At 48.3% G+C, this 20,499-nt stretch overlaps 1 protein-coding gene across 4 annotated transcripts in view; it reads left to right on the forward strand.

Annotated features, from left to right (window-relative positions):
- Positions 1-430: 430 nt before the first annotated feature.
- Positions 431-20,499, forward strand: part of TSPAN9 (tetraspanin 9) — a 127,327-nt gene continuing 107,258 nt past the window's right edge. The window contains exon 1 of one of the 4 annotated variants that reach the window (XM_083399141.1): positions 431-897. Coding sequence is in view for 1 of the 4 variants with exons in the window: in XM_083399140.1 (XP_083255266.1) it covers positions 1,190-1,468 (279 nt within the window). In the remaining 3 variants the exon portion in view is untranslated. Of the gene's footprint in view, positions 898-1,180; positions 1,469-20,499 lie in introns of those variants that run through there. The other 3 variants (XM_083399143.1, XM_083399142.1, XM_083399140.1) reach the window with 3 other exon arrangements.

Here is a 20,499-nt window from a genome sequence, read left to right on the forward strand (position 1 = left end):
CACTGCATGAACCTATGACACCTGCCCCTGTGGTCTCCTTGTTTTTGAAGCCTTCTTGTCCTTCCCAAACAGTTTCTAGCAACATCAAATGGAAGCCCAGTTGCTACACAGATTTCTCTAGCAGCTCCCAGGTTTGGAATTCCTCTCTAGTGCAATATGTCTCCTATAAAGATGTCCCCTATTATATCCAGCTTTTTATGCTCCCGATGACCCTCAACACCATAATTTTATAGGTCAACTGCCTGACTTACAAGAGGCTGCTTTAGGCCGTGTAGCCCCATTAGTGGGCAGTGTTCTAATAACTGATTTAAAAGACCCTCTTGCATACTATCAGTGCAGGATACCTCAGGGACCACCTGACTCCATATAGGAACCCTGCTTGAGGTGCAGCGATGGAAACGCTAAGACATTTGCAAAGCTAAGCAGGGTCTGGTCTGGTTTCAAGTTGATCCTCGCGGGCAGCGCACAACCGCGCTGCCCTTGTTCTGGCATGGGACCGTCCCCAGCTCAGCTTCCAGCAGAGACCCCTCTGCCGGCATAGGGGAGCAGGATGCGCCGTGGCCTCGCTCGCCCGGCGATCGCGGGGCGAAGGGCTCGAAGCAGCGGCCGCCCCTTGGCCCCTCCGAGAGGAGCGCCTCGCTGCCCCTCCGGGCGCCCTCCGTCCCCGGCCAGTTCCCTCTCCCGGAGCCCCAGGGCGCCGCGCTTGGGGAGCGGGCGCAGCCTGTCAGGCGGGCGACGCGGGGCGGAGGGCGGCCGCGCGGCCTCGAGCGGCTCCTCCCCGCTCCCTCCCCTGGTTTCCGCTGGCAGCCGAGGAGAGGCGAGGCGGAGCCGCCGCGAGCGGAGCGCAGCCCTTCCCCGCCGCCGCCCGGGTTCGCTTCCGACGGCGCAGCCAAGACGGTGAGTGCGGCGCGGCGTCGCGCGGGTCCCGCCGCCGCTTCCCGGGGGTCGGCGGGCGAGGCTGGGCCGGGCGAGGACCGGGCAGGCCTGCCTGCCTGCCTGCAGGGGAAGCCGGACTCGGCGCAGGAGCCGGACAAAGGGGAGGCGGCCCCGCGCCCTCGAGTCGGGCTGCGGGTCCCGGCGCGGCTGGGAAGGAGGGTCGCCCCGGCTGCTCCGGGAGGGCGGCGAGGCGCCAGGATGCGCGCAGCCGAGGAAGCGGAGGGGCGGAGCGGACCGCCCTCGAGGGGAAGGAATGCGCGGCTTCGGCGCCCAGGTGGGGCGCAGCGACTACAAGGCCCACCATCCCCGGCCCTCGGGACCAGCGGCGAGGGATGACGGGAGTTGTAGTCGCCGCGCATCTGGGGCCGGAGGGGGAGAAGCGCGGGGCGGAGTTGCATCCGAGGGAGCGAGAGAGCGCCCTCGGCCCGGAGCGAGGCGGCTCGCGAGGGATGGAGAGAGCGCCGGAGGGAAAGTCCGAGCAGACGGGCGAGGGAGACCGCGCTCCTGGAGCACAACGGCGCCTAAGTTGGAGGTAGGAGGCTGGGCGTCGAGGCGGCTCGCGCGGGCGGAGCCTTCGGGGAAGCCTCTCGCCCCCTTTCCCGGGGGGCTGCACTTGGGCCACAGCTCCGAAACGGAGCGGACAAAGTGGGAAGAGGGCAGGGAGAGAAGCGGACAAGGGGCGTGGAAACCAGCCCGATAGAGGACCCTGGAAGGCAAGAGCAAAGTTTGCTCTTTGAGATCAAAGAAAAGCGTGCGGATAGGGGCTGTCAAACCTTGAAAATGTGCCCTTGCAATGAATCCCAAAATGTCCTCTTTGAAAAGCTCTTTCCCAAACCATCCCACTTCCCTAGCACAGAGATAGACCACACATTTGAGAAGTCCTAAAATGGCTTACTTACACAGAACTCTTCAAAGTTCAGGTTCATGTGCTTTTCCGTGCAGAAGTCAGAAAAGATGCACAGGCAGTCAGAACTTTGCTTAGTTACAAAAGGTGCAAGTTTCTGAACTATTGGTACAGAAGAACACTTGTTTCAGATTCCGTTCTGGACTGAAACAAAAGAGGCTGGTTAAAGCCATTCTCAGATCTCCTTACATACCAAAATTCACTTGAAGAGTGAGAGATAACAAAGGCTTGGTGAGCCGGTGGGAAGTGATGGCACAGGCTAAGCCTGGCAGGACAGCTTACTATGTGGTTTTAACACCTTCATGCACTAATTAGATTCAAGCCTGCTAGGTTTATATGAGGCTGGAACCCTACGCCTGATATACATAGGGTGCTTCTTGGCTAATGCTTCCCGGTTGTTTTGTTCATTTTAATCCCTGTTTACTGCGCTTCACAGGAAGTGCATATTTGAAGGGAAGTCCTTTGGCCTCGTAAAGAAAGGGAATGCAAGCAGCAACTGATTTAGCCTTGCCAAGTGCTATTTTTCTAGAAAAAGAGGTGCCAGAACTCACCATGAATGCCTCCCTCGTTCTCTTAGAACGGCAATGGCACCCACCTGAGAGGTGCCGGAACTGAGTTCTGCTGAATTCTGGCTGGGAAAAAGCCCTGTGCTTGTCCATGTATGTGCGTAAACCACACATGAGCACATCTGCCTGAACCTGGAAGTGACCTGAAAAGTCACAGAAAGGGGCAGAACAGGGTGGGGCAGCCTTACACGTGCCCCACCGATGCTCACGGGGGTCTGGAACGTAACCCCGATGCAAATTGGTTGCTGCCTGTATGGACTTCTTGTTCCTCTCCTGCAGGAGTTCAGAGAAGTGTATGAACCTCCATAACATGTTGGTTATGGAAAGCAGCATAAAATCAAGTGTATTCTTTTAATGCTTGTTGAATTCGGGTGAACGATAGAAATGCGCAGTCAACCATTCTGTATCAGAATGTAGCTTTGCAACACGTGGGAGAAATTTGTGAGTAAAATAGCAGAACTAGTGACATAGATGAAGGCTCACCACACAGTTACAACAAGTTATCTTTGTCTACAAACAAACAGTGTTTGGTCATTGTTAATAATAGGCTCCTAAACATGCAAGGATATTTTCTGCCTTAAAAGTTAGAAAGGTAGATTGCCAAGGGACATTCATTTTCAAGCAATTTGTCCAGGAGAATGAAGAAATTATTGATAAAAAGGCATGGGACAGAAATGTAATAAATAGACTATTCACAGGTCTTCATTTTTAAATAAATGTACCACATATATTCTAATAATGCCCAGCATATATTCTACCTAGAAAAGTGTGGCTGTATTTATAAAGAAATTTTCCTCATGGGTGTTTGTACTAACTAATTGTCTCAGGGAAAAAGAAATATGTGCAAATTATGAGTGATCTCGTTCTTAGTGCTTTAAATGCTGCAAACTTTTTGCCCCATTGTCCACCTAGGAAAATGGCTGAATTCATTCCATATATACTGTTGGGATAGAGACTCTCACAACTTGTAACTCTTCCTATGTCCCCAATTCACCCTGTGTTGTTTTCAAATCCTTCCAGGGTCTGAGATAAGTCTCATAGTATTAATTAAATACTAAACAGTCTTGGAAACGTTAAGAAATGTTTCCAGTCAGCAAACATGTCCTAGTCTCCCTCTTGATTCATATATGAACTTGGAAAACCCACTTGCTCAGCTGGACTTTTCTTCTGTGTAGACATGCATGTGATGGCGCTGTTAGCTGTTCTAAACAGTTAGAAGTAACCCCAAAGTGGAAAATATTGGGGGATTAAATGAGGAGCAGGAGAACTGTGTAAACCACCTTGAGCTCCATGGAGAAAAATGTGAGATATAATGCCATTGTACAATTTTAATTGGGTTTCCCCCCCACCTGTGATACACAAAGGCACATAAAGAAATTCATAACCATGGTTGAGAGAAGAGCCTTTAATTGCTAGCCCTTCACTGATTTTAATTGGTCAAAAGCCAAATGAAAACAATATTTCCCCCCCATGTTGATACCTCTTTACAAGAGAACCATACAAGGCTTTGCAGGTGAACAGTCCTATCTCTCAGCGCTCCCACTTGAAGCAGCAGGGGTTGCTAGAACTTGGACCATACCTGTATTGGAGCATGTGAAGGAATAGATGGTTCCTCCTTTATTCACCAAGTAACTATAAGAAGTCTTGCATAGCTCTCCAACTATGCAAAATTGTTTTTCTCAACTGTTTTGTTTTAAGGCAGCTGCATATTCTGCAACCAGGGCTGTCTTAAGCACATGCGGCACCGGGGTGCAAAGATTCGCCCAGCGCCTCCCGGTTGCCCAGTCCCTGGCGTGCAGGAGGGCGGAGCTAGCCTGCCACCTCAGCGTCTCGCTGGCTCGGTTGCCCCTGAACTCGCGGCGCAGAGCCGCCTGCAGCAGAAGAGCCTGCCGTGGCGCTCCGACCAATGGGCGGGCTCTTCCCCAGACTCAACTCTTGGGCCCCAGACTCTCAGCCTGGCGCCCCTGAGAGCCCAGCACCCGGATGCCCCGCACCCCTAGTGCCTATGGATAAGATGGCCCTGTCTGCAACCAATACACACAGCCAGTTCAAGTTAATTTCACAACTTTATCCAGTCTCAGGACAAGGAAAAAAATTTGAGGGAGAAATGAGCCGCTTCCAAACATAGATTACATTCACACAATGCTGATAACCTGATGATGCAGAGTTTTCTTACGATATTAAATGCATAGTTTGCTATCGCATGTTATCTTTTTACAATTGCATACCCTCCAATATCCCAGTGATAAACTGCAGGGTGCGAGCCCAACATCTCCCCCATCAAATTTCCCCCTTGAAGGGGCAGGTTTGTGTTTTTCTCTCTGACACACACATACACGCTCCGCCAGCCCATTTTCTCCCTCTCCCTCTACACCTACATTTGCAAGATTGCTAACCCCTGCGCCAAGTCCCCTTTGCCAGCACTACCCGCCTTATCACCCACTCCCCTTTGCCAGCTGCCAAGGACCCCCTTGGCTCCAGCCCTGTCTACCTCCTACATTCCTTTTTAAAAATGATTTTTTTAAAAAAGGGGGGGAAAGGTGCTTTGAGCTATTACAGGCTTTTTCCGGTGCATTCCTATACATGCCTACTGAAGTCCTGCTGTGCTCTCTGTATGACCTGTTTTGCTATGGCTGGTTACAACTCTCCAAATACCACAAATTGCAAAAAGAACAAAATGAATTCTCTACGCAAAGTTGTTCACAAATTGATAAAGATACAGGTTTGGGCAAACTACCCCCTCTAATTGTGTAAAAGAGGTTTGGTTTGATTTCTACATTTGTTAGTGTGAAACTGCAGCCACACCTCTTCTCAACTGCTTTTCCACTTGATTCCTTTTGTGCACAGCATTTATTCGCTCTTCAGATAAATCCCCCATCTTGTCTTCATTTGCTTTACAAAGCAAGGTGTCAACAATCCTCAGTGGAAAGAAAGCCCTCGTCCCCATAGATCGGCTGGCACCAGATGACCAGCCAGATGGTGGAGATGTCAGTTGCCAAATCTGGCAACAATTAACAATTGCTATTAAAAACCTTATATTAAAAATGTGTCACTGATACGAATTGTGTATTGGCTCATGTGATTTGGGAGGGGGGAAGATTACGATCATTGGTAAAATGTGCGACTGAATTGTTAAATGTATTAGCGTTAATGATACACACAATTTGTTTTTTGCTTTGTACTCTTGGGGGGCACTGGTGTGGCTGTAACAGTATGTTTCTGTATCTACAAATGGCTTCATATCTGCCTGTTGTCATCCAATGCTCCTTCCCTCCAGCTTTTCCCTCAGTTAAATCATCCTTTGTCTTAGAAGCCCCCTGCCCCTGGGAAGTCCTTTCCCGTTCTTGTGTGTCCTCAGACGCCATACTGTTCTCCTTGGAATTCTCCAGGAGATTGCTCCACACTTCTGTCCCAAGCTGACTCAGTCTCACAACTGCCTCCACTTGGATATCTTCCGTCTTAAATAAATACAAGCTTCGTGTTTTTGATTCGAGGGAAACTTTTTCTGTTTTAAATCCCATTGCTGAGGGGCAGATCCCAAGGGCAGACTATGAAGCCTACCTTCAGTTACCGCCAACATAGTCTTAGTTTCTTTTGTGGAAGCCAGTCAACATTTTGTAATCCTTTGGGCTGGTAAAATTAAAATTTGACTCTTGATTCTTCATTGCAGGGGGTTGGACTAGATGACGCTTGCGGTCCCTTCCAACTCTACAGGTCCTATAATTCTGTGATTCTATGATTCACATGACTTGTGACCTCACGTCCCTTGAACTAATCCATTTCACTATTTGGACATCTTTCTCGTGGTGCTTTTAGCCGCCTTGTTTTACGTGCAACGGAAGCGGTACTGAAGCCCCACATGGAATCATACAGGCAGTACAGGAGCGCAGTGTCAATCCGAGCTCTTAAAGCTAGCAGCCTGCCAACAAGTTGTTACTTGGAGGTGATGCAACTAAAAACACGCTTTCTAGCACGGTAATATATCACACCAAGGCTGTGTTTGCCAGGCACTGCATTGACAATGAGTTAATCTTGGACAATGGGCCTCAATACACATTGGCAGAATTGCAAATGTTCGGAGAAGAAGTTCATTCAGTTGACCATTAGCATGTATTAACCGCAGCCCAACAGTCTAGCTGAAATATATGTGGACATAATCAAACCGGTGCCAGGAAATCTTGACTTACATATTTTTCAGAATACAGTGGTACCTCGGGTTACATACGCTTCAGGTTACATATGCTTCGGGTTACACACTCTGCTAACGCAGAAATAGTGCTTCAGGTTAAGAACTTTGCTTCAGAATAAGAACAGAAATCGGGCTCCGGCAGCACGGCATCAGCAGGAGGCCCCATTAGCTAAAGTGGTCTTTAGGTTAAGAACAGTTTCAGGTTAAGAATGGACCTCCGGAACGAATTAAGAACTTAACCTGAGGTACCACTGTATACCACTGGAATCAGCGTTCTGAGCTGCCCATATGCAGAGACAACTGCAAATTCTTGAGAGTAAACCTACACATAAAGTCCATTCCTGTCAGAGAACAGAAGAGATAGAGGGGACCTAGAACCAGCTTATGGTGAGCGTATTTATGGAGAGATTTCACAAAGGCCTTGCATACCTGGGTGAATTGGACAAAGAGCCAATACAAACAGCACATTCAGTGTACAAAGCGAGCCAAAGATGCTTTGCCACCTGAGGCAAAACAGAGAAGGGTATTCCCTTGCTGCCGCCAATATCATGCTATCATACTCTGCCGCCTATGCTTTTTGTGATGATAGCTGACTGCAAAAAAATATAAAAATATATGAAATGTTGCCCTTTATATGCCTGTCCCCAACTGACTTTCTGTTCTTTTTCCTCAACCTGGACTTTCCCGTTCAAAGCCTGGAGCTTGAGCAGGATGTGACCCACCAGTTAGATTCAGCTCTCTACTTGTGGCCAATATGATACGGTCTTGATAGAAGGACTCTGCCTGTAAGAGGCGGCAGCCCTATCAAGAGAGTGGGCCGTGAATTCAGAAAGAGGTGATCTTAGCATTCAGTACAATTTCAAATTTGTATGTAAAATTTCATTAATTGTCAAATACTTCCCATTTAAAAAAACAACGATCTGGATTAACTGGATTGTTCCACCACAATATCAGATTATTAAAGGGATTTTTGCAACTATAGGAGAGTTAAAATGCTCTGCATTGTTTATAGACTGGTGCCATTTTCTGTGAAAATCCCAGTCAGCACATTTTCTTGGCAAATCTGCATGTGTTTTTAGTTATGCTTCCTGCTTTTATATTTCTGTGAGTGTTTCCTTTGATAGCGACTGAGAACAGTGGATTGACTAAATGCCTTACATTAGTATTTTAACAATAGATGTTTGTCCAGGGACAGTGGCTTAGAGTTGGCTGGTACCAGCCATCTACAACCAGTGGGTGTGGGGGTCAGGTTCAGGGAACCCAGCCAGTGCAAATAAGCCCATTTGTTGGGGCTTCTATTGCTTTCCCAACTGAGAAACTGCTGAATGTAATTTAGGAATAATTATGTGAACATGGGGAGAGGCCAGAGGGAAAAGTGGTTGTTAAGTTAGCAAAATCTGTGTAAGCGGGTGTCTCTTTTTTGTTTAGGAAGGAAGATTTATCATCATCATGATCCTGTGTCCTAATTCTGATTCAAGTCTTTGCATACCGTAACTTACGTATCGAAAATAGGAAGAGTTATGATAACCCTGAGGTTTGCAGACGTACGAAAACAGTATTTAGAAGAAGCAGGAGCATTAAGGGGCGGGGGCTGAAAGCAGGGGCGAAGGAAGGCGTCATGACACCCAGGGTGGGTGTTGCTGCGTAAGGCGCATGTGCAGCGTTGCTACCGCATGCGCCATACGTAGTGACGCCACAAATGCGCTGTATAGCCATCAGTGCCTCTCCAGCGCTGTACGGACAGTGCCGGGATCCTCTCAATCCCAGCCCCGGGGTGGTGCCAGCAGTAAACAGCTATTCAGCGCCTGTGCGCCGTCGCTACGTACAGTGCATGCGTGCGATGCTGCACATACACTGTACTTAGCAGTTTGCCGCTGGTGCTGGGATCCTCTGCTTGCGGCTGCAGCCATGAACGGAGGATCCTCCACATGCAATTGCAGCGGCGGAATGGCTGCTCGTGCTGCCACGAACCCCTGCGGGGTGACTTCTTGTCACCCCCGCAGACATGGAACCTGGGGCGTAACGCCACCCCCCCCCCCCCCGTTGCAACACCACTGGCTGAAAGTCCCCATAGAAATCAGTCAAGATGAACTAGGCACACCAATGTTCATCCCTGTCTCTCCCAACACAGCCTAAAAAGAACTGTGGCCATGACTTACTGGTGCCTGAGGGTGAGGTGTGGGAACAGAACAGGAGAGGGGGGATGGAGGGACTGGAGCCATGAAAAGGGCTCTCCCCTGTAATGTTTGGTTGCTGGTTGGTTGTTTCTTCTGTTCCTGGTTCAAATCCAGTGTTGGAAACTCAAGATATAGAAACTATGTTCCAAATGGCACATTAAACTATGGTTGCGGTCACCAAAGCAGAATGTCTAGTTGCCATTTTTGGGCAAGATGACTCTAGAGTCTTATTTTTCAAATGATGGACTGAATGTCATGGACTGGCTGAATGCAAAGGAGAGGGGGAGGCACTAGCTGGGGAACCCCCTAGGGGAATCCCCAGGGGAAGAAGGCTCAGTAAAGGTAAAGGTACCCCTGCCCGTACGGGCCAGTCTTGACAGACTCTAGAGTTGTGCGCCCATCTCACTCAAAGAGGCCAAGGGCCAGCGCTGTCCGAAGACACTTCCGGGTCACGTGGCCAGCGTGACTAAGCTGCTCTGGCGAGCCAGAGCAGCGCACAGAAACGCCGTTTACCTTCCCGCTGGTAAGCGGTCCCTATTTATCTACTTGCACCCAGGAGTGCTTTCAAATTGCTAGGTTGGCAGGCGCTGGGACCGAGCAACAGGAGAGCACCCCGCCGCGGGGATTCGAACCGCCGACCTTTCGTTCGGCAAGCCCTAGGCACTGAGGCTTTTACCCACAGTGCCACCCGCGTCCCAAGAAGGCTCAGAGTCAGGAACTTAGTGGTGGGAAGACAAGGAATGGTCATGAGGAGAAGAGGGGAAAGACTGGGAAGAGGAGGTGTTGGGAGCTGAAGAGTTAACAGGGTTTGGTGAGCAGGAAGAGGCGGTGGAAGAGAGAAGGGGGACCCAGAGATGAGGCAGGCTGCTGAAGAAGCCAGAGGTCTCTACCTCTTGCTGCAACTGGCTCCCTTCCACTTGGTCTTCCAGAACCAGAAGAGGAATGAAGAAGGCATTGCAATGGCAGAGAAGGAGTCTCAGATTGCTTGGAAAGGACCTGAGGTAAACTTGGGAAGATGTGGAGAGGCGGGGACCTTTGGTCCTTGCAACAGCCTCATTGGGGCAAGATCTACCAGGAAGAGGCGCTGCACTCACTAGGCCTGAGCTGTTTCGTTTCTTTGAATAAGGAGTTATTGCTGACCTGCACCCTACTCTCACCTTGAGAACATATTCCTGCAGGACAGATATTTCATGTATTCACTGCATGGACAGGCAACTCCCCGTTGGTGTGTGTGGGGGGGGGGTTGTGTTCCAGGTTATCTTGTGCATAAGCCAGTGTGGTGTAGTGGTTAAGAGCGGTAGTCACGTAATCTGGGGAACCGGGTTCACGTCTCCGCTCCTCCACATGCAGCTGCTGGGTGACCTTGAGCCAGTCACGCTTCTCTGAAGTCTCTCAGCCCCACTCACCTCACAGAGTGTTTGTTGTGGGGGAGGAAGGGAAAGGAGAATGTTAGCCGCTTTGAGACTCCTGAAGGGGAGCGAAAGGCGGGATATCAAATCCAAACTCTTCTTCTTCATTGGCATCCACCCCAGCCCCACCTCGCCTTCTTCCAGGGTCAAAAATGGAGTGTGCATTGGCAGCTGCACACCAATCAATTATGCGCAGAATGGTTGCCCCCTGTATTTCCCTCCAAGGAGTTCAAGGTGCCAGACATAGTTCCCTGTCTCCCCATTTTATCTTCACAACAACCCTGTGAGATAGGGTAGGCTGAGAGCTAGTGATTGGCCCAAGGGTACTCCATGAGCTGTATGGCTGAGTCGGGATTTGAACTCTTGTCTCCCAAGTCCTAGTGTGGCACTGTAACCACTACACCGCCAAGACAGTGCTTGCTTCCTGATTTATATCATACATATGTGGATTGATGTCTAATGTGTATGCTGTTCCCAATCCAGCAAGAGAATTCTGTATTGGTGTACGAATCTCCTGGCTACGTGGAGACATACTGCAATCTGCTTTGTAAGGATGCTAAGACCTTGACTCTGCTGTTATAGCAAATGAATCTTGTGGGGTGTCCAGAGCACAGTCTAGTCCTGTTGTTTTGGATGAGTTTCAGTTGGTAAGGCTAGAGGATGTGGACCAGGTGCTCTGATCGGTCAGGGTGACCACTTGCGGTCTAGACCCCTGCCCCTCTTGGCTGATAAAAACCAGCAAGGAGGGAACAGCGGACTGGGCCAGGGACGCTGAGATCATCTTCTGAGGCCCTTCTTTGTGTGTCTCCTCCTTGAGAGCAACACGAGAACAGGCCTTCTCTGCAGTGGCTCCCCATCTATGGAATGTTCTCCCCAGGGAAGTTGGCCTGGCGCCTTCATCATACACCTTTAGGTGCCAGGCAAAAGCATTCCTTTTTAACCAGGCCTTTGGTTGATTTGATTGACATCCTATGTCCTTTTAAAATGTGGTTTTTTTGGGGGGGGAGAGGGGTGTTATTGGGTTGAGAGCCAGTGTGGTGTAGTGGTTAAGAGCGGTAGTCTTGTAATCTGGGGAACCGGGTTCGATTCCCCGCTCCTCCCCATGCAGCTGCTGGGTGACCTTGGGCACACTTCTCTCTGAAGTCTCTCAGCCCCACTCACCTCACAGAGTGTTTGTTGTGGAGGAGGAAGGGAAAGGAGAATGTTAGCCGCTTTGAGACTCCTGAAGGGGAGTGAAAGGCGGGATATCAAATCCAAACTCTTCTTCTTGTTGTTGTTGTTTTTCTTTTGATGATATATATTGTGGTTTTATATTTTGATTTTATTCTGTGAATGACCCTGAGACCTCCGGGTATAGGGTGGTATAATATAATATAATATAATATAATATAATATAATATAATATAATATAATATAATATAATATAATATAATATAATATAATATAATATATAATATAATAATTTGCAGTGGTGTGTGTCCCATCCCCACTTAGATTCAATGTACTTCATAGGCATGGCTTTCTTTGAATGGATTTATGAGGATAGGAGACAGTTAACAGAGAGGTTCTGATAAACAAGGCTTGATGAGCTTTTCCTGCCTTGTTGTTTAAATCTAAAATTATACATGGCATTTCCTTTGCCCTTGAACTCTTGGAAGTTGATAAACAAATGTATGGATAAAAATGTATTATGAGCCAGACTTAACTAGAATATGTTTAAGAAAAAGTACAGTATGAATAAATAAATTAGTTTGGGAGGAACATAATTACTATGTCTGGTAATTATGACCAAGTGTATAATTACCACGTCAGCTTATGTATGCTTGTTGGTGTCTGTTGCTTGCTTAAATGCTTAGTGGCTTTTCGCCACTAGATGGTGCTTACAACACTTCGTTAACTCATAAAGCAGAGGTTTTCAACCTTTCTGGGTCCATGGCTCCCTTGACCAACTATGTACATTATCTCTGTGGCACTCTGTGGGGCTCAGGAGCCCTGTTATGTCACCCCTTGCCTGCAGAGCTGGCAGCCCCTCACCCCTTTCTGAACACCCTCCCTTGTGGAGTGTTTCCTCCGCCTCCTCTCTCCTCTCCTCTCCTTGGAAGTCCTCTGGGCAGCCCTGCTGCCGCCCCGGTCTCTGAGCTGCACCCCCCCTGCCCCAAAGAGAGGTGCCTCCTCGCACTGCCCCACAGAGGCCTGGGAACCACCCCCTGGCCAGCCCCAGAGGCACCATTCACCTGGGGAGTTTGTAGCCAGGGCTGCTGCAACGAACATTCATGCATTTCTTCAAAATGAGAGCCATGATTTGCATAAAAACGATCCATCTTACAAATGAGCCAATTTCACTGTTTCTCAAGTTTCAACCTAACTTACTGTATTTTTTGCTCTATAAGACTCACTTTTTCCCTCCTAAAAAGTAAGGGGAAATGTGTGTGCGTCTTATGGTACTTTCAAAGAGTTGTACCAGTAAAATGCTGGTACGAATCAAATGCTGGTACAAATCACAAGGAAGGAGAGCTATAACTCGCAAATTAGTAATAATAAAAATATCTCTTCCTCTTTGTAATTCATACCAGCATTTTAGATGGTCCCTATTCTTAGGATATCTTCAGTGCCCAATATATCATAGGAGAGCACTTTCAGAATGCTGGTTTCAGAGAATAAGACAAATTTGAAGTGAACAATATGACTTCTGCCAAAACAGTTTTGAAAGTCGGGTGCCTAATGAGTTGAGGAACCTGTGGAAAGGGTTTCTTACACCATCTTCATGAAGGGAATGGTGAGCTGTCGCCTTTGGAAATTTTGTGTTCCATAATGGAGGATGCTTTGCCTACATCACTTATGAATTATATCTGCCGGCATACTCTGTGCAAATCACCAGCCTTGCAGGGGAACATCCTGGTGTCTGGGAAGCATTCAAGGATGGCAGCTTTTCTGGTCAGATCTCTTGCAATTATCCGCCTGTGTCAGTCCCCATAGATCAAGGCACTGAAGTTATGGTAAACAAGGGCATTTAGACTTCAGGGGGCACAGCATCCTTCTGCCTCAAGTCTTGTACAGGGGGCGGCAAGACTTACCGGGCATCGGCCGGATCACTCCCGCAGAGACTGTCCGTGGGCCAGACCGGCGCAGCGCGACTCCGGAAATCGCATCTGCGCATGTTCGTGGTGCTGGAAATCGCTTCTGCGCATGCCCAGATGCCGAAAATCGTGCCTGTGCAGAAGCGATTTCCAGCACCATGGACATGTGCAGACGCAATTTCTGGAGCTGCAGAAGAGAGTCGCCGTGCTGCGCCAGTTTAGTGCAGTGTGCGGGGACTCGCCGAGCAGGTGGCTCAGTTCGGGGGTGGCTCATGGGCCGGTTAAGCGACCCTCATGGGCAGCTTCCAGCCCATGGGCCTTAGGTTGCCGACCTCTGCAATACAGCATCTCAGAACTTGGGAGTGCTTTCCTTGAACAATCGTGAAATATGATGCAAGGTAGCAAAAATGTATCTCATCACTGCAGACTTGTGTGCATGGCTTGCTACATGTGCAAAACGGATGCTATCTCATAAGGCAATACTATCTGCTGTGTGTCTTATGAGAATCAGCAGCAGATGCTCCTCAGGACATTGATTGATACCTTTGCCATTGGGAGAGCTTCCACAAGGTGGAGGGCTGCTTATAGGCTCTGGGAAAGTCATGCAAGGGCTCTAGCATGTTGCCAGAGCCCTCCCGCTGCATTCCCAAAGCTGGGTAAGCAAAGCTCTGGCCTTTGGGAAGGAGGTACAAAGGCTCTGGCAGCATCCCAGAGCCCTCACACCTCCTTCCCAAACAGCTGTGTGTGTGTGTGTGTGTGTGTGTGTGTAAATAATTGTAGAGCATTTCTTTATTCCAGGCACCCCACCCGTGTGAGTATAACAAGTGTAAGCTGCAAATTACCAGTACTGTTTAAGGTTTTATTAGGGGGAAAGAATGATGTAAGCCTGCAGTTTTAATTTAGAAATAAGAGTGCTTCTGCTATCATATATTAGAGGAAACCCAATGCTTTTTTTGTAGAAAAAAATGGTGCTGGTACTTAGGACCCTCCCTCCCAGAGCTGGGCAGAAGCTTCCCAGGCTTGGGGGGGGGGGGGCGTGCTGGTTCTGCCGACTGGCTTGCCCTGCCAGGAAAAAAAGCACTGAGGAAACCTATGCTAAAGGAACTTATTTTGATGCATTCTGTATCTTCTTCCATGTAAACAGAAGTGGCATTTTAGTTCAACAGGCCTTGTATAACCTAAGGTTACCAGACGTCCCCATTTCCCAGGGACAGTCCCCTAATTTACAAATCGGTCCCCATACAAAATCCATTGAAGTTGAAAAGTTTCCCTGGATTCATTGAAAAAAATCTGGTAACCTTACTGTAACCTGCACCATAGCTTGTGTTGGTGTGTGTGTGGAATATTTTGAGTTCCACAGTAATGTACCGGTAGTTTTAAGTCTTTAAGTTTAGTGGTTGGGAACCTGTGGCCCCCCCAGATACTGTTGGACAATAGCTCTCGCCCACCCACCCTGAGCATTGTTGATACTGGGTTGGGTTAATGGGAGCTGGTGTCAGTGTTCAGCCTAATAGGCCATTTTGTTCCAAAGTATATCTTGCTCCTGGGAAGAAGCACTGGAAGCATTCTGATCTTCACTAGCATCCTCTCTCTGACTTGATCCCCAGGGGAGCAGCATCTGGTGCAGCCTTTTGTGGTCTATAAATCCTGCTACATCACCCAGCAGCATAATATTACATTTTTATGAAGCTTTTCCCCCCCTTTCTTTTTTCGTTTTTGAAAGCAGGCTGTGAGAGGAAGGGATGACAATGCTTTTACTAGTCTCACATCATAATGTCACTCATTAAAAAAGCATTGCTATCTAAAGTACTTTTTATGCTGAGATCAGCTTGAGTTATCATTAGTTTCTTTTCCAGCAGTCAAGGTTTTAGCTTTCGTTTTGATGTTGAATCAGTACGAAATCTGATTAGTAAGTTTGCATACATGGTGACACATTGTACTCCAGGGAGCTCAATGACGGAATTTAGGTACAATGGTACACAAATTATTCACGCACATACTCTTGATCTTCCCTCCTGCTGACCTAAAAGTACGTGTGTGTGTGTGTGTGTGTGTGTGTGTGTGTGTCCTACCCTCCCTCCCTCCCTCTCTCATACATGCATACATATCTTGTGACTCTCAAATTTCACCCTAGGTTGAAATCCTTCAGCTAGCTCGGGGAGGGGGAGGTGTCACAGACTTTATAGTGAGACGTTTCTATACATGAAGACTACGTGTATGTGCTTCCCTGAAAATGAAGGTGGCTCTAGTGTGATTGGTAATTAAAGGCAGGAGAACTGGAGACCCACAGTTGACCCACAAGCCACAAATTACTGAAAAATTCTCCTGCACAAGTGCAACTGAAATAAACAGGAGCTGTGCATGAATATGTTGTTGTTGTTTAGTTGTTTAGTCGTGTCTGACTCTTCGTGACCCCATGGACCAGAGCACGCCAGGCACTCCTGTCTTCCACTGCCTCCCGCAATTTGGTCAAACTCATGCTGGTAGCTTCGAGAACACTGTCCAACCATCTCGTCCTCTGTCGTCCCCTTCTCCTTGTGCCCTCCATCTTTCCCAACATCAGGGTCTTTTCCAGGGAGTCTTCTCTTCTCATGAGGTGGCCAAAGTATTGGAGCCTCAGCTTCAGGATCTGTCCTTCCAGTGAGCACTCAGGGCTGATTTCCTTCAGAATGGATAGGCTTTATCTTCTTGCAGTCCATGGAAGTCCTTGCAATAATATAGCATTTCCTGTTCCTTTCAATAAGGCTTGCACCAGAGAACTTCACTGGATTGTACCCATGCCAATGAGTGTTGGCAGGGAGTGCTATTAGCATTCTCCGCCTCCAGCACCAAAAGGTCTTTGTCTTTCCTTGCCCATCTGCACTATACCTTTAAAGTGGCACCATGCCAATTAAACTGTCACAGCTCCACCAAAGGAATCCTGGGAACTGTAGTTTGCTGCAGGTGCTGGGAGAGACTGATTGCCCTCACAGAGCTACAGTTCTCAGAGCAGTGTAAGAGTTAGTCCCTCTTCCACTTCTCGCTTGGAGTCTCCCTGTTCCGTTCACATGGGGGCTGTTACCACTGCCTCCGCGTTGGGAAATCTGTAATGACACCGATATGGGAGTTTGCTGTTCTTGCCTCAGTGTGTTTGCATGTGGACCGAGACACGAGAGTCGGGGCTTGGGCACAGTCCTGGGGACGTGGGACTGGGGGATGCTGCTTCACACTGTGGGGTGCCACCAGCCCTCCTTGCAAGAGATGGGTGTGGGCGGGGGTCCCCGACTTTTCTGGAGTGCCCTTGTGGTTGTCCTCTGGGCCCTCCTCCTTGTGAGAAGATTTGGTGCTTCTTCTCACCTCCTGCTGGTGGTTCCTGTAGGAAAGAGAAGCTTGGGGGAGAACTGTTAGCATTATTTGCATTGCTTGCAAAATTTCCTCCCAGGGTGCCTAAAGGCAGTGCTTCCAGTGTTCCTGGAAACAGGGGTTGTCTACCTCTCAAGCCCCACAGCTGACACATGTCTGGTTGCACATGCATGCTGTTGTCCTGTTGTCTCCAGACATTCTCAACTGAGAACAATCCGTCAGCCTGCTGGGTCACTGAGGCATATGGAAGTTAGCAAATTCCCCCTTTCCCCTCCCCTTCTCCTTTGGTAGTGAGGTTCGATGGAGGGATTTGAGAGGGAGCCTCCCCTCCCCCAAGGGAGCACATCTTCAAGGCCAATTTCCCCTTCGCTATAAAGGTAAAGGTAAAGGGACCCCTGACCATTAGGTCCAGTTGTGACTGACTCTGGGGTTGCAGCGCTCATCTCGCTTTATTGGCTGAGGGAGCCAGCGTGCAGCTTCCGGGTCATGTGGCCAGCAGGACTAAGCCGCTTCTGGCGAACCAGAGCAGCGCACGGAGACACCGTTTACCTTCCTGCCGGAGCGGTACCTATTTATCTACTTGCACTTTGACGTGCTTTTGAACTGCTAGGTTGGCAGGAGCAGGGACCGAGCAACGGGAGCTCACCCCGTTGCAGGGATTCAAACCACGACCTTCCGATCGGCAAGTCCTAGGCTCTGTGGTTTAACCCACAGCGCCACCCACGTCCCACCCCCCTTCGCTATAGGGTCCATTGAATTTGTGAGCAGGGAGTGCTCCTTCTCAGTGCAGTGGACTGGGATAGGGGAGCTGGCTTTAGGGAAGCTTTGGCCCATGAGCTCAGTTCCCCATGTTGAAGGAGGGTGGCAGTGACTGTCCCTATAGACAGCCAAACCGAGAGACATGCCTCAGCTCCATTGACTGGACTGTGAAGCAAGGACTTGCAATGGCTATGTCCAGACCCAGCTCATTGGTACTGGGAAGCCTGGGTGCGGAATGGGCAGGGAAGGTAGAAAGAAAAAAAGCCATACTTGTTATTTTATCTTGGTCTTGTCAATTGACTGGCAGGATTTTAAAGAAGAATTCTAGACTATGATATATCTATATATCTACCTCCTATTTTTTTGTAACTAAAATTGAGGAATGGTGTATGACTTCCTAGGCAGTTACACAATGCTTCATGAAATTAGGACAGCTTCAGCTTAAATGAAAACGAAGAAGAAAAAGAATCAGGTTTCAAGGAAGAAATTCTTCATGTACATGATTATGCCATCTTCCCTTCTCAGAAACCAGACTTCTAAAGTGCAAGCACCTGGTGGCCTAATTAATGCCATATAAAAAGTCAGGAAACGGTTGGATCCCAGATATGGAGGTGGTGGATTCATGGATGAGCAGAATGATCTCTCTTGTAAGACTAGCCCTCAGGGTCACCTGATGAAATGGGCCGGCAGTAGGGTAAACTAGTATTCAGAGGCTTCTGCCTCTGATACTGGAAGTAATATAGTCATCTGATTGATGGACTTCTCTTCCATATAAGTTCCCTTTCCTCCTCTTAGAGGAATTGCTCCAGCCCCTTGATAATTTTGGTTGCCCTTTTTGGCACCTCCTACAATGTCCTTTCTGAGGTGTGGTGACCAGAACTTTACACAGAATTCAAATTATGGTCCTGCAATAGGTTTGTATAGAGGAGGCATTCTGATATTGGCAGTTTTATTTTCAATGCCTTTTCTGATGATTCTTGTCATGGAATTTGCCCTTTCACATTTGCCACACGCTGTGTCAAAAATTTCATTGAGTTATCCATTATGACTCCAAAATCTCATTGCTGGTCATTCACTGCCAGTTCAGACCCCACTAATATATATGTGAAACTTTATATTTGCTTACATCAAACTACATTTGCCATTTTAATGTCATTTCCCCTGTTTTGTTCCCTTGCAATCCCTTTTTGTTTTTACCACCCTGAAGGTTGGGTGTCATCAACAAAGTTGGTGGGCTCACTGCTCACTCCTAACTCCGGGTCATTTATGAACAAGTTTATCACTAGTCTCAATCCAGATTCTTGGAGAAGGCTTCTCCTTACATCTTTCCATTGTGAAACCTATCAGTTTATTCCAGCAGTGAAGAACCTTCAGCCGGTGGGCTTATTTAGGTCTAACAGGGAACCCAATTTAACCCACAAGGCTGTTTTCCCCAAGCCATGCCAACCTGCCCCACACGTGACAACAATATGTGACATCAAGTGCTGTGCAGGTAAATTAAAGTTAAAGGTAACCCTGCCCGTACGGGCCAGTCTTGCCAGACTCTAGGGTTGTGCGCTCATCTCACTCTATAGGCCGGGAGCCAGCGCTGTCCGGAGACACTTCCGGGTCATGTGGCCAGCGTGACAAGCTGCATCTGGCGAGCCAGAGCCGCACACGGAAACGCCGTTTACCTTCCCGCTAGTAAGCAGTCCCTATTTATCTACTTGCACCCGGGGGTGCTTTCGAACTGCTAGGTTGGCAGGCGCTGGGACCGAGCAATGGGAGCGCACCCCGCCACGGGGATTCAAACCACCGACCTTTCGATCGGCAAGTCCTAGGCGCTGAGGTTTTACCCACAGCGCCACCCGCGTCCCATTGCAGGTAAATTGCAGAGGAGCAATTGTGAACCTTATAATGTCCTTCTGATAGTTCCTTGGCAAGCAGGGCTTGTATTCAGTGATTTTCAATTTTGGCAGCAAATGCAACCCCACTGGGATTTGTTCCCCTCAAGCTTCATAGTGGAGCCAGTCCCTGCCAAAAGTGGGGTTCGCAGCTGGTACTGGTCAGCTGATTGATGGTGGTTGCAAACTCTGCATTTGGCAGGGATCTTCCTTTAGCTGCACTCCTGAAACTTTTCTTTAAAGTTTGGTCACCTGATGTTGTGGTCATTTACATGGGACTCCCGGTAGTCTTCCATCCATGTACTTGATCACATCCTCACATTCTTCGTTTCAAGAATGCTACGCTATAGCACTTTCTAGAAGCAAAAAAGATAGACATGTGTCCTTGTTGTGTGGAGACAATAGGAGGAGAAGAAAGGATAGGAGCAACGGATGAGTCAAAAGCATGCCAGAGGATGAGTATTAAGGGTTTCATTGAATACATAAGTTTGAAGGAATTCCAGGAATCAGGAGTAACAAGGGAGAATAAAATGAATTTGCCGCCAAAAAATTTTGAGGTTTTTTTTTTTAGCATATTGTACCCACATTCCAAGCATGTGCTTCTGACAAACTTGCCCCCTAGTTTCAAGTCCTGTTTTCTTTTCAAGGCAGTTTTGTCTGGAATAAATTATCTGCCAAACCTTGGTTCGTTCTTTGTACACCCTAATAAATCAGTCGGTTCTAGAATACTCTGTGTGTTCTGACTTAAACTAGGATGTGTACTGATCATTGGGTCCTGATCATTGGCTCAGCAGCCCATCTACAGCCCAGATATACAAAATAATAGCAATAGTAATAGTACTTTTTATTATTTGTGCTCTGCCCATCTGGCTAGGTTGCCCCCAGCCTCTCTGGGCAGCTTCCAAGAAAATATAAAACCACCCCCACAGATACTTGAAGTGGCGGGGGGGGGGGGCGATGGGAAGTGCCAAAGCATTTTGGTCATGGGAACTTTTGCGAAGCCCCCCCTTTGCTTTAGCTCCAGCTGTTACAATGGCTCCAGCTATCCCTCCCCCCTGCAGCTGTTGCTATTTCATCACCTCTTCAAACAGCACGTTTCCCATTAGTGCCGGTGGAGCCCATTCTGCTCTAGAGGGAATGTTGCATCTGCATTATTGCTAGGTGACCTATACCAACAGAGGTGCTTCTTTCTGTGGATGTCAGGAAGCTGGATCCTGGCTATGACATGTGTGTAAAATGCAGACATGCAGATGGTGT

The sequence above is a fragment of the Podarcis tiliguerta genome, assembly GCF_965153285.1.
Source record: "Podarcis tiliguerta genome assembly, chromosome: 9".
NCBI lineage: Eukaryota > Metazoa > Chordata > Lepidosauria > Squamata > Lacertidae > Podarcis > Podarcis tiliguerta.